Raw genomic sequence first — 16552 nt, 5'->3', positions numbered from 1 at the left:
CAATATAGTAACTTTACTTTTTTTTCAATCCGTTTTAGGTATGCAACGTGGTTTAATTCAGATTGTTTTTTTTAAATAAGCGTAGTTTTGTTTTCTCTCTCTTTTTCCGTAGCACCTAATAAAGTACCTAGATTAATCAGCATTAGAAGATTGCCTCTTTATTAAGTTGATCTCTTAGAAATTCATAGTAAAACCTCTTTTAAATATATCTGTATTTCAAAATTCTGTAAAAATGCTGTAAAAAATATCGTTTTTTTACAGCATTTTTATAGAATTTTGAAAAACAGAATTTTGATGTACAGAATTTTGAAATACAGTATTTTGACCAACCAGAATTTTGCTATACAGAATTTTGACTTTCAGAATTTTGTTCGTACAGCATTTTGCAGATACAGAATTTTGACATACAGTATTTTGGCATACAGTATTTTGAATACAGAATTTTGCAACATACAGAATTTCGACTCCAACCCAAGTTATGCTTCTTTTGCGGTGGCGGTGAAAATTGAAAATTTACTTTTTGATAAGAATGTCAAAGGTATTATGACGCGATCGTCATCTCCGAGACTGACAATTGGGCAGCAGGGTGCAGGGCTGTCGTTTCACATTTAGAGTTGGCAGTACTTTAGTATTTAAAAATGCAGTACGCCGCCTCAGTACGGCAAAAAAAAAAAAAACACACAAAACACGTGGCAAGTTGCATGTTTCATGTCGCAAGTTGCATGTGACAAGTTGCATGTGGCAAGTTGCATGTGGAAAGTTGCATGTGGCAAGTTGCATGTGGCAACAAAAAGTACGCTGTTTGATTAATAAAAATATAAAAAATGAAATTCATTTATATACATAGAAGTATAACTTCAGTCGCGTGTAGGTACATGTGTACACACACTCTTTTTTTGTTTGGAAAGAGTTGCCTTAAATTTATGTTTTCAATATGAAAGAAAATAAAGAGCTTGCTCTTATCTGACCAAAGCGCGAACAGTGCAATTTTCTGACTTAATCCCTTTGTACTCGGCGGAAAAGAAATACTTGTACCAAATTTCACTCTATACCTACATTTCAAAAGAAAAGCGAAGCACTTGATTTGAACAAACCGGGTAGGGGCGTACATTCCATTAAGGCAGCCGAAGCAATGCCCCGGGTAAAGAAACCCGCTTTTAAAAATAAAATGTATATAACTCAGCAACCAGACTAGAAGCTTTTGGTTGTCAGTTATGAGTAGAGGTTAATGAGGCCTTTCTTTTGATATCTCATTCGATAAATTTTTTAAAAATCGCTACATCTTGGATATTTTTCCAATGTCTAAAAAAAATAAATTTGTCATTTTTACCTTAAAGTATAGGCCTGTTGATTATGAACTCATAACTTTGATTCAAAAACCAATTTAAAGACTGTGGGCAAAAGATATCGGCTTAAGAATAAAAAAAATGTTTGGTTCAAAATATCACAGGAACGAAATTTCCAAGAAACTTTTGATTTTCAGTTATGAATAGAGCTTAAAGAGGCCTTTCTTTTGAGGTCTCATTCGATGAAATTGGAGGAAATTTTTGAAAATGCATTTTTTCGGCAAGGGGTACCCCTTGATTTTTTTTCGTAAATCTGAAAAAAAAATAAATTCGTCATTTTTTTTTTAGCTAAATGCATAGGTTTGCTCAATTTATTATACTTATTTCGAGACTTTGGTCCGCCGAAATCTGCCTCCGAATGTAAAAAAAATGTCTTATCGCTTTTCTGTACTAGACAGACTGAAATATTTCCCTCTTTGAACACTTTATTAATCATAACTGAGTTGAATATCCACAATTCTTAACCTCTTAAAATAGGCGACAAAACATTGAAAATTTTACGTGTGGGGAGCTTGCATCAAGATTACTGTGAACCCTCTTAAATCTGTCGATTTTATTAATAAGAAAAAAACTCCAAAATATACCGAAACCATTTATAACTCTGGAAATTCGTATGTATTATTTTGAAACGCAGTTTATTAATTCGATAAAAACTAATTTAAAAAAATCGCAAAGTATTAATAAAAAAAGCTGATTTTAAAATAATAAAAAGAGTTTAAAGTTAGTAACATAAATGAAAAAAAAAAAAGACTTGAGAATCAAAAAAGCAACAAAATAACGCATCATGTAGCATATTATTAGGCACTGGTGAAACAACATCGATTCAACAGCATGCAAATAAGAGTGAAAAACTCATAAATAAGCATATTTATATATAAAATATAAAAATAATATAACATTTATATACCAAAAAAAGCTTAATTAAGTGAAAAATATAAGGAATCAGGATCCATTAAAAATAAAAAAAAAAAAATAAATCCTGACCCTTAAAAAGAATTTAATTTATTACCAACCACCATAACATAAATTTATTTTTTTTTTTTTACGATGAGCTTAACTTACCCTGCAGCTGTCGGTTGATTAAAGCTGTTAACCCATGTCCTTCGGCACCTTTTTTCATAACTAACATTGGCTTATCTTCAGCATCATCATAACCGCCGGATGGCAAGAAACCATTGCTGGCCATTGTTTCACTAACCTTTAATATTTTACAAAAAAAGGATAAAAAGTGAAAAAAAAAATTAACATAAATAAGCGAGAAATTTAATTAATATTTGTATTTAATAAAGTAGAAATTGGTTTAACTTTTGAAAAAGCTGACATGCACAAACTTTATTGGTTAAGATTTTTATCTGGTCGAGATGTGTAAAATAATTAAATATTACAATTTGAGAAAGGACGATGGCAGAATGCAATTTTATGCGATTTCTATCTGCCAAGTTAACAGTCAACTCTTTAATTTTTTTTGTGCTCTTTAAAAGCCATTAATATCCATACATAAATTCTCTTTACCTGTGTCACTTGCATCAGCTTTTTTACAACATCTCTTCCAAGGATGTGATCGAATACGGATTGCAGGAACGGTTCAGCCATAATGGAAAGTTTCAGTTTATCTCGATGCCAGATTAACACCCGAGACTCCTCCATGGCCATAATTGACACCTTAATTAAAATAAATTTAAAAACAAGGACAACAACAAAGAACAATAATTAGTTCCTGCTACAACAAATTGGATTCAATAAGTCGACTTACCTGAAAATAGTCGTCCGTTGACACCCCGAACCATTCGGGTGAGTCTAGGAACTGATGAGGAAACACTATGTGCAAAGCTCTTTGATTTTGTGATACGACTAATCTGTGGGAGTTAAACAAGAAAAAATTGTTTTAAAAAAAAAAAATAGAAAAAAACGCATAAAAATGTTATAAATTTTCTAGATGAAAACAATGAAGCTAAAGGATATAAACCGGGCTTGGCTTGGTTTTCTCTATTAACTCCAAAAAATATATATATCACAAATGGAATACTTAATGCTAATGACTATGTGCGCTGTGGTAATGGGTTTTTTTTTGGTGGGTCTCGTCTGTCGTTCGTTGGTGGGTAGACAACATAACTTGCATTACTCTCTTGTGAATTTAGGGTAAATAGAATTAAAACCCATAAAAGTGCTTCTTCTGGGAACTTTGTTGTGAGAAACGAGTCGAGTAGTGTGTTGGAGGGAGCTCATAGAGAGTTTGGATAAAAGTCTGTTTTTATAGTAAGAGCAATGCAAATAAGTACTTTACGACAGCTAATAAAGTCCGAAATTGTTTGTGGTTAAGCTAAACTACGTGCTCTTTGCGTGTACATTTTCATTATGTTTTATCCAAAGGATTCTTGTTTTTTTTTTTTTTATTTCAAATGAATAAATTAGTATAGGTAAAGCTATTGATTTTTGGTTTGGCTTTTTGGTATGATGATTAAGATCAGGAAAAAAGGTTTATATGTTTTCTTATATTAAAAAGGGATATTCTTGATGATTGAATTAGTTTTTTTGTTGGTTCTTTTTTGTAATTGATTTTTGTTTTTTCTTTTCGAAAATGGATTATTATTAGAAACTGACAACTAAAAACTTGGTTTTATAGAATGCGGATATTTGAAAAAAAAAAAAAAAAAAAAAAAATAATAAAACTCAAACAATAGAGATACAAAACTTCAGTAGATTCGCGAAACTGAAGTTTTCAACTTAACATTTGGTCATGGTAACACACACAAAATTAATCGTTTAATGATAAAATTAAGTTGATTTTTTTTACAGCGGACGCAAATTGTATGGCAATTTTCAATATTTAAACCAAAAAGGTCACTGTGGCGTATACGTATTTTTTTGGTTCAGAAAATATTTTTCCTTTGCTTAACAAAATTGAAATTAACATTATGTTATCATCAGTTTTGATGGGTTTGTGGAATTTTCAGAAAATTTTTGAAAAACTGTACTAACACGTATTTTTAACATAGTTCGAACTACAAAGTAAATAATCTATCAAATTTTTTTTTGATAATATATTAAATAAGCTGTTTTGTGTCTGTAATACAATTGGGTAAATTTGAAGCCATAGATTGTAGTTCTTCATACGGTCCATAGGATTGAAAATCACTGCTCTTACCCTCTTAGAGGAACATATGCTGATGAGTTTTTTTGTGCGCTGAACTCGAATCTAAAGTCAAAAATATTTTATCTATGATTTTTTTTTTAGGAACTCTTTAAGGATGCAAGTTTATGAGAGAAAAATGTCTTTATGCTGATTCAGATAGTCACGATGTAAAAAGTGTAACATAAAAACATGTTTATGGAACAAAAGGTAAGACCTCAAGACTTCTTTAAGACTTCATTACGAAGCAGGACTTCATGGAGTAAAAAGTAAAACTTTGAGGCCTCTTTTAAGATGCGAATTTATGAAAGAAAATAGTCTTCATGAGGAATTAGGACTTCACGAAGGAAAAAGTAGTACCTTAAGACCTCTTTCAAGATTCGAATTTATGAAAGAAAAAAGTCTTCATATCAAATAAGGACATCACGAAGCAAAAAGCATGAATCTAAGATCTCTTTTAAGATGCGAATTTATGAAAGAAAAAAGTCTTCATATCAAATTAGGACTTCACGAAGCAAAAAGTATGACTGTAAGACCTCTTTTAAGATAAAAATTTATGTTAGAAAAATGTCTTCGTGATGAATAAGAACTTCGCGAAGAAAAAAGTATGACCTCAAGATCTCTTTTTAGATGTGAATTTATGAAAAAAAGAAGTCTTCATAACGAATTAGGACTTCACAAAGCAAAAAGTATGACCTTAAGATGTCTTTTTAGATGCGAATTTATGAAAGAAAAAAGTCTTCATATCAAATAAGACCATCATGAAGCAAAAACCATTAATCTAAGCCCTCTTTGAAGATACGAATTTATGAAAGAAAAAAGTCTTCATATCAAATTAGGAATTCACGAAGCAAAAAGTGTGACCTTAAGACCTCTTTAAAGATGCGAATTAATGAAAGAAAAAGTCTTCATGACGAATTAGGACTCCACGAAGCAAAAATTATGATCCTAAGACCTCTTTTAATATGCGAATTTATGAAAGAAAAATGTCTTTATGACTAATTAGGACTTCACGAAGCAAAAAGTATGACCATAAGACCTCTTTTAAGATGCGAATTTATGAAAGAAAAAAGTCTTCATATCAAATTAAGACTTCACGAAGCAAAAAGTGTGACCTTAAGACCTCTTTAAAGATGCGAATTTATGAAAGAAAAATGTCTTCATGACGAATTAGGACTTCACTAAGCAAAAAGTATGAAAATAAGACCTTAATTTATTCACGAAGGAAAAAGCATGAATCTAAGATCTCTTTTAAGATGCAAATTTATGAAAGAAAAAAGTCTTTATTACGAATTAGGACTTCACGAAGCAAAAAGTATGACTGTAAGACCTCTTTTAATATGCGAATTTATGAAAGAAAAATGTCTTCATGACGAATTAGGACTTCTATAAGCAAAAAGTATGACATTAAGACCTCTTTAAAGATGCGAATTTATGAAAGAAAAAGGTCTTCATGACGAATTAGGACTTCACGAAGCAAAAAGTATGACTCTAAGACCTCTTTTAATATGCGAATTTATGAAAGAAAAATGTCTTCATGACGAATTAGGACTTCACTAAGCAAAAAGTATGAAAATAAGACCTCTTTTAATACCTATGCGAATTTATGAAAGAAAAATGATTTCATGACGAATTAGGACTTCACGAAGCAAAAAGTATGACCATAAGACCTCTTTTAAGATGCGAATTTATGAAAGAAAAAAGTCTTCATATCAAATTAGGGCTTCACTTAGCAAAAAGTTTGACCTTAAGACCTCTTTAAAGATTCGAATTTATGAAAGAAAAAGGTCTTCATATCAAATAAGGACATCATGAAGCAAAAAGCATGAATCTAAGACCTCTTTTAAGATACGAATTTTTGAAAGAAAAAAGTCTTCATATCAAATTAGGACTTCACGAAGCAAAAAGTGTGACCTCAAGACCTCTTTAAAGATGTGAATTTATGAAAGAAAAATGTCTTCATGACGAATTAGGACTTCTCGAAGCCAAAAGTATGACTTTAAGACCTTTTTAAGGATGTGAATTTATGAAACAAAAAAGTCTTCATCACGAATCAGGAACAGGGACCGTTACTTAAGCATATAACATGTTCTACGGCTTGGGACCGCCCTTTTAACATCCCTTTTTTTCGTATGTTGGTGAGTTAATAAAGGTCTGCGAGCAATGCATGGCAACAAACATTTCCTTATTCAAACCTAAGTTCTTACTTTTCTTACTTTAACATAATTTATGACAAAGAAAACTGTGAGCGTATTTATGAGACATTGCAAAGAAAAACGTGTGTTGTTATAACTATTTAACAAGACAACGTGAGATCTTCTCTAGCAACAATGGAAAAATCGTTCGATTTTTTTGTTAAATATTTATTCTTACAATTATCATCAATATTTCATTGATTCGTTGCACCAATATCATCTAGTATCTTATCGTTTTACTTTTGCAATGTGTTTTCTCTCCAATGTGCAATTTTTATGTCATTGACCTAAAATCAACCGTTTTCTACTCTGACTTTTGTTTATTCAAAAATTTTGATTCAGTAGCATATCTAACAATAATTTGAAATGTTTAACACATTTTCCATATAGATTTTCAAGTACATTATATTGGAAGATAAACATTTTTTTTTCTTCGTTTGTTTATCTTATTTGAAGGTGATATTAAGAGGCTATTAGAATAATTCTGATGCAATATTTGAAAAACTAACAAAAATATTGATAAAATATTATAATAAAATTAATCTTAGATAGAAACAAAAAAAAAAATTATCTTGATTATGTTGAGTATGTATATGAAAAGTACTTACTTTCCGGATAACACTAGTGATAAGCTATCGACTTTAGTTACTTTTTCTTGAGCATACACCTCCTGATACTTGAGCGATCGTATCAGTTTCATGCAATTTAATATTTTTCTAAACTGATGCCTGGACACACGCAACGGCTTGAAGAGAGATTCATACACCTGCAATTATAAATAAAAATAAATATTGAATAAATATTAATAAAATGTCAACAAAAAATAATATAAGTGCAAATAAAGTGTGTCTTTAATTAAAAGTGTGATAAGGTTTTAATTCTTAATAAAACAACAAAAAGCTGACGTAACCATAGTATTTAGGTTATTTATTTTGGAAATTGTATTTGAAATTTTAAAAATAAGATTTGGTTTGAATATGCACCTGATCTTGAAATTTAATGCTTGCTATGATCCTGTGAAATAACTCCTCTTCTCACATAAATAAATAAATTGTAACATCATTTATTTTTTCGTGAGACATACTTTCAATACGAAATAAATTCCTAATTAAGAGTTAATTAAGTCCCAATTAAATTTTGAAGTCAATTCACTTGAATTACTACAAGTTTTTCTTTGTTAGCACCATAAGGGTTAAGGAATTTTAACTTTAATTCTTGACCCTCTCGTCTTTAACAATTTAACCGTAATACTCGCGCTTCTAGGAATGCTCATCAGTTTACCCTTGAGCCCAACTTCGGACGTACCGTCAAATACAGAGATTCTTTCTTTAGCCGCACCACACGAATGTGGAATATATTACCCGCCTTTGTTTTTCCCTGCCATTTAAATGTCCAGAGTTTTAAAACTAATGTGCATCGGTTTCTCCTGTTAAATCCCTCCCTATTTTTCTGAAGCTCGCACTGTGTTTAACATATTAAGGGTATTTAACTCCCTTTAGTGCGCGTAAAGTAGTATAAAAAAAAGTAATTAGCTTTCAAATAAGTTCTATATCTTTTAATGAAAAAAATATTTTTGGAAAATCATTAATAACGTTGTATATGCCATAGAATTGTTTTTTTTTTTTTTAAATCTGATTATCTCCAAAACTGCGATTTTAATCAAAATGAAATTTTGAAAAAATAAAATTTGGAATTTAAAAAAAAATTCATTTTTTTTTTGAAAAATCAAATTTTCGAAAATAGATTAGAAATAAATTAGAAATAAATGTTTTTGAAATTTTGGGTGTTTAAGGTTCATTAATAAGTATGCAATAATTTTTTATGAAATGTAAAAAGAAAATATAAAAGAAATATTTTTGAAATTGCGAAAACATCTCTTGATATTATTTAAACCTCCAGTAATAAAATAAGCCATTTGTTTTTTTACTTGCTCTATAGGGCAAGTATTGGTTTCGTGTAGAAAAAAAAAATGGAGGTTTTAATCAAAACCAACATTACGATGATGGAGAAGATCAAAAAAGTGGTTTTCGTCATGCCGTCCGTCGGTCTGTGCGTCTGTGCGTCCATCTGTACATCGAGCTAGGGCCTAAACGGATGGATGGATTTGCTTGAAACTTGGTACAGATGATTTTTACGTAATTCCCTTGACCCGTTTTTTTTTATTTTTTTAATATCTCCATTTTAACGCATACCTCCCATATAACGTTTTCGAGGTATTGCAAATTTCTTGAAAACGGCTCTAACGATTTCAATCAAATTTGGTGTGCAGAATACTCTTGTTGATTCTAACAAAACTGCGTTTTTAGTTTTTCTCAAAAAATGCGGAGAACGGAAATATGGCGTTGCCGTTTTTCAAAAATTGACTTATTTTTTAAGTTCATATATTTCATCAAAGCATTAGTTATTTTATTTAAAATTTACAGAGATCATTAAGTATAAAATGTTAAAAAAAAAATATTTTTAAAAACATTTTTGAAAAAAAAAAATTTAATTTAATTTTCAAACTTTTGATTTTTTTTCTACAAAATATTAAATTTCCAATGGATATTTAAGATAAAGATACTGTGAACTACAAGAGCAAGTACGTGCGACCCAGTCGTGCATTTTATTTTGTATAGCAAAGTTATTTTACATTTGTTGGAGGCGTTTTTTTTTTTAATAATTTTTTTTCTATAAAACTTTTCGAACATACATATTAAAAAAATTGGTAGAAACTTTTAACCGACACATAAAAATAAAATTTCAAGAAATTTCATACACAAGTTTTGAAAATATTGATTTAAAAAAAGTTTTTTTTTGTTTGAGTTATACATATATCGTTTTAATTATTTTATTTATGAATAAAGTAGGAATTGCGGGACAGAGATTTTTGGCATTCTCCATCATCGTAAAAATTTGAAATTTATCGGGAAATATAAATAGGAAATATTATTTGGTATGCGATTTTGTATTAAATTTTAAAATTTTTTATATATAAAAAAATGTTACGTATACACCACGTTGAACCGCAAGTAATTCTTTTTATGACAAGAATGACCTGTCTAGAAAAATCTCCCAAAATATAATTAAGACCCATATAGAGTCTAATCAATATTTATATATTTATCAATATAGTTACCTAAAAATGATACAGTCAAAGGGTGCCTTGGTCACAACATCAATTTTTGAAAAACATCTCTTTTTTCTTTTCTCGTTTTTTTTCCAGAAAATGTCATAATATTTAAAAATCAAGAAATGAATTTTAAAACTACAGAGTATTCCAATCAGGAAGAAGTTAAATGGATAAAAAGGTTCAGAAAGTACATAGATCATTTGTCAAAATGCGAAAGAGAGTCGGAAACAGAACGAAGCCCCGGGGTATTCAAACAATTATTTTGTAAGGGTTTGTATTGAATTTTCCATATGGCATTTTCCAATTCAACAAAGAAGTAGTGCATAATTTTACAATAAGACATGCAAATAAAACTTAGAAGAAAGTAGAAATTTACAATCATTATTTTTTTAAATTTTAATTATTAGATAGGCCATTAAGAATGTCATGTAAGGTTTTTATGAGAAATCAGAGTTTTGAATTGCAGAATTGCCTTGCTACTATATTTTGTTATTTTTTTTTAATAAAGTGATTTAATTTTCAAATATTTTTTGGTAAATGCCAAAAAAAAATATATTTTTCAAAATATAAAATGTTACTGGTTAAAAAAACAATGACAAACCACACGTAAAAACATTAAATTTAGCTAAGTTTGGCACGAGTTCTCCTAAAATTCCTTAAAAATATGTTCTTATCTAATTTATTATTTTCCCGTCATGCACTGTCAAAAATTAATATACATTGACATTTTCTTATTTTAAAAATTATTTAAAGCAGAAAACACTTCTTTTTGCAAATTTATTTTAAAATTTTCCCCCAATTTGTATTGACACAAAATTATCACAACACTAACCTTGTGACTTTGTGATACTTAATAATAATCATGTGCTAAAAGTAATTAAGAGACCAACCTGAGAAATTATTATTATTATTTAGTACAATTTCCGTACAAATTTATGAGCTAACGACTGAATTGTATTTAGGTTCTTGGCCATGAACCAAAATAACAGAAATATTATTATTATTTTGAAAGAAAAAAAAAAAAAAAAAAACATTACTTGTGTAGGAAAGATCAACATTCATAAGAGGATAAGATAAAGAAAAGAAAAATATTTTTTCAGTCGGGTAAAATGTCAACGATTTCATTAGCATTGAAACCAAGTGCCAATGTCAATAACGTAATGGCGCTGAACTTCACTCCGCCATCATGCGACAATAAAATATATCAACAACATAATAAATAAGACGTTGACAGAAATGTAGTGTGAACAAAACATTATTTCAATACGAAATGATGTGTTGAATGGTGCCTCAATTATCGCATACAATAGGTTAAGACTACGACAACATATCACACACATTGTAAAAATAGGAGGTGTGTCAGTTGTTTTTTTTTTTTGACGTAACCAAAAAAACAGTTGTTGAGTATTATATATGTGCGCGTCACACGAAATCAGTCATAATAGTAAATACATAGCTACCAAGGTTTTTTTTTTGTTCCTTATTTTTTTTATCAATAAAAATTTATTAACCTATCAACAAAATAATTCTTTTTATAGAAATGCCTAAGAATGAAAATGAGCAGTGCTGTGTAAATGTATTTTGGTAAATATTTTCTACCACTATCAGGCAATTTGATTATTATAAATTAAAAAATAAAGATATTTTCGTCCACTTTCAAGCAGCTTGAAAAGATATTTTCAATTCAGGGGGGGGGGGGGGGGGGGGAATGTTAACGGCCCATTTCCGCTGAATTAAAAACAAACATTATGGATCACTTCTGATTATCCTACTTGTTTCAAGACCCTACGTCTTGAAACATGGTAGAATGATAGACCTGCTACTATTTCACTACTTTTTTAAAGGCAGTGGTCTAAAATTTGAATTTCATAAAGTATTTTTGTATTAGATATGTTTTAGTTTAGCTCTCTGAGTAGAAAATCTCGAATTTCAAAATTTTCTATGTAAACGTCATTCTCGAAACTTGGTAGAGCAGTAGCACAAATCTATCACTTTTTGAAGACTCTACAATAAATCAGAGCAGAGTTGTAAAAATATCAATTGAAAAACAATGAATTTGAAATTTAACAAAAAAAAAATATTTATTGCATTTAAAAAAAATTTGAATATCTACAAAAAAAAATTTTTTAATGCAACTGAAAAATATTTTTGCATCAAAAATAAATTATTGCTATTAAAAAAATTTTGCATTTAAAAAAAAAATATTTATATTGAAAATAAATTTTTTATTGCAAATAAAAATATGTAGATTGCATTAAAAAAAAAATTTGTCTGCATAAAAAAAAAAAATTCAATGCAAAATTTGTACCCACATTAAATATTTTTAAAAAAATATTTTGACAATTTGGTACATTAGGGTCAATAAGTTGAAATAGCTTATGTAAGGCCAAAAATAGTCAAAATTGTGAGAAATTCTACAAATTTTAAAAAAAAATCTTTAATGCACACATTTTACTTAGAATTTTGTTTTCAATGAAGAAAATTTTTTATTTGCCATACATTTTTTTTTAGTGCAAAGTATTTTTATTTGCAGTAAATATTTATTTTTTAATACAAAAATACTTTTTAATTGCAATAAAAATTATTTTTTAACACATTTCCGTTTAAACTCTGTTAAATTAGAAATTAACTTTATTTCACATGTGATTTTGATCGCGCGATTATTCAGTCGCAAATTAGATGACAAGAATTTCAATGACAATGACAATGACTGACAATGACACAATTTTCATTACTTTCTTTTTTTTATCATTTTGTAAATCTATTCAATATTTACAATGGTATTTTGAAATCAATAAAATTTTTATGAAAATAAAAGCGAACAAAATAAACATTTTATCTTCGCACCACATTTTGTCAATATTTTGACATGGCAACCTGCTATTAATTGTATACAATATGAAAGCTTATTATTTCAGGGTCGCTCTTGTTTTAAAAGTAGCTTTTATTTTAAAAGTAATTTTTAGAAAAAAAAAATATTAAAATCTTTAGAGCCGTTAAAAAAAAAAAATAATTTTGTATTAATAACAATTTTCTAACATTTTTCAAACAAAAATTGGTATGCCATTTTGAAAAAAAAAAATAATTAACTAACACATAAGAACGAAATTTCAAAATTTTTCAAAAAATTTTTTAGAAACATTTTAAAAAAATGTGATTTTTGATAATATAGGTTGGTATTGATGTATTTAAAAAGTCCTGAAGTTTCCGCCATCCAATTAGCCCGTAAAAGGGGGTTATATGTAAAAAAAATATATCTTAAGAACAGTAGGTATAGAAAGACAAGAAATTATCTTTTAAAAATAATATAGGTAGTTCCCGTTATTTTACATAAATTTTTTTTTTTTTTAAGTTTTCTTGTATGACTCACCGGTTAGAAATTATAGAACATAGTTTTTGAAACAATCATGTTAATCATATTTTTGTTAAGATACTTCGAAACGTGGATATCCTCTTAACGCGACACGTCGTAAAATGTTGATTTTTTTTATCGATAGATAATAATTTTATTCTTAGGCTGACAAAGCTATTGAAAAAAAATCTAAAAAAAACTTAAAATCAAGCCATGAAGGTTTTTTTTTAAACAAAAACATGAGGTATAGACTTTCGACAAAGTGGTTATAATGAGGCTATGTGAAGTTGGCACCCCCAAATGCAAATTTTTTTTTCAAACCTATATGGTTCGATTGCCCAAGGTTAGCCCAGGATAGCCCAAGATTTTTTTTCGTTAGCCCACCCTTAGTTTTAAAATTATAACGGAATTATTTTTTTTCACCTCAAAAATCACAAAAAAAAACTTTTTTTTATTCTGTGAAAAAATTGTTGGTTTTGCACTGTGGTTCGATTGCCCAACGTTAGCTCAGGATAGCCCAACTTTTTTTTTCTTGATTGCACTATTTTTTCAAAAGATACAACAAAAAACTTTTTTTCATATCAGAAACCGAAAAAATTTAATTTTTTTTTCCTGTGAAAAAATCCTTAGTTTAAAACCGTGGTTTGTTTGCCCAAGGTTAGCCCAGGATAGCCCAACTTTTATTTTTGCTATCGTAAGCTTAGTTTAAAAATTATAGAAGAATTAGTTTTTATTCACCACACCCCAAAAAAAAAAGTACGTATACACCTCAGTGACCCTTTTTTAATTTATAATTAAGTACAATTAAATTCACTGGTGTTTGCATTGCGCCTCAAATGTTTTTTATTTGAATTAACATTTTTACTTGATTGAATGTAGTCCATATAACATTCCTGTTAAGAAGCTTAAGTTGACATTTAACATTAAAAGCCACTACAAACGAATAATTTTTCAAGTCTCAAGACCAATTTTTTGTTTTGTTTGCCATATAAGTACCTAAAAAAGCTACATGCTTAGTAAAATATATCCAAACGTATTTCAAAAGTAACAACAAAATATGAAATGGTGTTAAGTGATTGCTTTTTCAGAACACGAAAAAACACTTTTTTCCAAGTACCAACTTCTTAAAAATCAAAAGTTTTTTTTTTCAGTGTAAAATGTATCCTTTTTTCATTTTTCCTCAATTAAACATTTTAATTCCAACTAATTACATCACTTTTTTTCGTTAGCCCACCGTTAGTTTAAAAGTTATAACAAAAAACTTTTTTCAAAGTACCAACTTCTTAAAAATCAAACATTTTTTTTTCAGTGTAAAATATATCCTTTTTTCATTTTTCCTCAATTAACCATTCTAATTCCAACTAATTACATCACTTTTTTTCGTTAGCCCACCCTTAGTTTAAAAGTTATAACAAAAAACTTTGTTCAAAGTACCAACTTCTTAAAAATCAAACATTTTTTTTTTCAGCGTAAAATTTATCCTTTTTTCATTTTTCCTCAATTAACCATTCTAATTCCAACTAATTACATCACTTTTTTTCGTGATGTAATTAGTTGGAATTTTTCACTTTTTTTCGTGATGTAATTAGTTGGAATTAGAATGGTTACTTGAGGAAAAATGAAAAAAGGATAAATTTTACACTGAAAAAAAATGTTTGATTTTTAAGAAGTTTGTACTTTGAAAAAAGTTTTTTGCTATAACTTTTGAACTGAGGCTGGGCTAACGAAAAAAAGTGATGTAATTAGTTGGAATTAGAATGGTTAATTGAGGAAAAATGAAAAAAGGATACATTTTACACTGAAAAAAAAAAATTTTTGATTTTTAAGAAGTTGGTACTTGGAAAAAAGTGTTTTTTCGTGTTCTGAAAAAGCAATCACTTAACACCATTTCATATTTTGTTGTTACTTTTGAAATACGTTTGGATATATTTTACTAAGCATGTAGCTTTTTTAGGTACTTATATGGCAAACAAAACAAAAAATTGGTCTTGAGACTTGAAAAATTATTCGTTTGTAGTGGCTTTTAATGTTAAATGTCAACTTAAGCTTCTTAACAGGAATGTTATATGGACTACATTCAATCAAGTAAAAATGTTAATTCAAATAAAAAACATTTGAGGCGCAATGCAAACACCAGTGAATTTAATTGTACTTAATTATAAATTAAAAAAGGGTCACTGAGGTGTATACGTACTTTTTTTTTTGGGGTGTGGTGAATAAAAACTAATTCTTCTATAATTTTTAAACTAAGCTTACGATAGCAAAAATAAAAGTTGGGCTATCCTGGGCTAACCTTGGGCAAACAAACCACGGTTTTAAACTAAGGATTTTTTCACAGGAAAAAAAAATTAAATTTTTTCGGTTTCTGATATGAAAAAAAGTTTTTTGTTGTATCTTTTGAAAAAATAGTGCAATCAAGAAAAAAAAAGTTGGGCTATCCTGAGCTAACGTTGGGCAATCGAACCACAGTGCAAAACCAACAATTTTTTCACAGAATAAAAAAAAGTTTTTTTTTGTGATTTTTGAGGTGAAAAAAAATAATTCCGTTATAATTTTAAAACTAAGGGTGGGCTAACGAAAAAAAAAAATCTTGGGCTAACCTTGGGCAATCGAACCATATAGATTTGAAAAAAAAATTTGCATTTGGGGGTGCCAACTTCACATAGCCTTATAATGAGTAGTTGTAATTTTTTTTTACAGAAATTTGAGTTAAACTAATGGAAAAGTCATCCAAAAAAATTAGGGGTCTATAAAACGTATTTTTTTCGAAAGCGCTGCTTTTTGAAACATGAATTTTTGAAAAACACCTACTTTTTTGACAGGTATTTTTAGATGTTTTTTTTTAATCTTTAAGAGGTTTCCTAAGTTTTTTTCTTAAAAAGAAAGATAAATGAAATTTATACTGTAGATAGATAATATGAAGGACTACAAACTAAATATGTTTAAATTTCAATCAATTTCGTATTCACAATTTTGAGATAACGGTAAAACGATGTTCTTTTTTTAACACGTTATATCTTTTGACCTAGATCTTATAACTTTATTTCACATTAAGATAATATAACCTTTCATTTGGTATATCACATATAACGGTACCTGTACTACAAGCTACACAATATTAAATTGAAAAACTATTCCATTCAAAAATACCCTTCTTATGAAATCTTTTATTATTTTGAATACCTACTTAAAACTTTTTTTTACACAGTACTGTTATTGTAATTCTAAATATCGGCATAACTTATTTTGGCATCGTTAAAACGTCCAAATAATGGAATAAAATTTTCCGATACTCTCGTTCGTCAAATTACGGTCTTGTGACTTTGAAGTCTTTTTGATGGTTGGCTGACTGGCAAATTGTCAAAAAAGAAACAACAACAACGAAAACGAAAAAAAAAAAAAAATGTAAATTATTAT

The 16552-nt window shown here is 28.5% G+C and overlaps 1 protein-coding gene across 11 annotated transcripts in view; it reads right to left on the bottom strand.

Annotated features, from left to right (window-relative positions):
- The window catches only part of LOC129911833 (blood vessel epicardial substance), a 237852-nt gene that overhangs the window by 12825 nt on the left and 208475 nt on the right, over positions 1-16552 (bottom strand). For all 11 annotated transcript variants that reach the window (XM_055989793.1, XM_055989794.1, XM_055989796.1 and 8 more), the window contains 4 exons: positions 7280-7437; positions 3100-3202; positions 2859-3008; positions 2409-2544 (listed from right to left, as the gene is read on the bottom strand). In XM_055989793.1, the coding sequence (XP_055845768.1) occupies positions 2409-2544; positions 2859-3008; positions 3100-3202; positions 7280-7437 (547 nt within the window). The remainder of the gene's footprint in view (positions 1-2408; positions 2545-2858; positions 3009-3099; positions 3203-7279; positions 7438-16552) is intronic.

The sequence above is a fragment of the Episyrphus balteatus genome, chromosome 2 (assembly GCF_945859705.1).
Source record: "Episyrphus balteatus chromosome 2, idEpiBalt1.1, whole genome shotgun sequence".
NCBI lineage: Eukaryota > Metazoa > Arthropoda > Insecta > Diptera > Syrphidae > Episyrphus > Episyrphus balteatus.
Note: the sequence above shows the minus strand (reverse complement) of the source record. Positions and strands in the feature narration are given on the sequence as shown.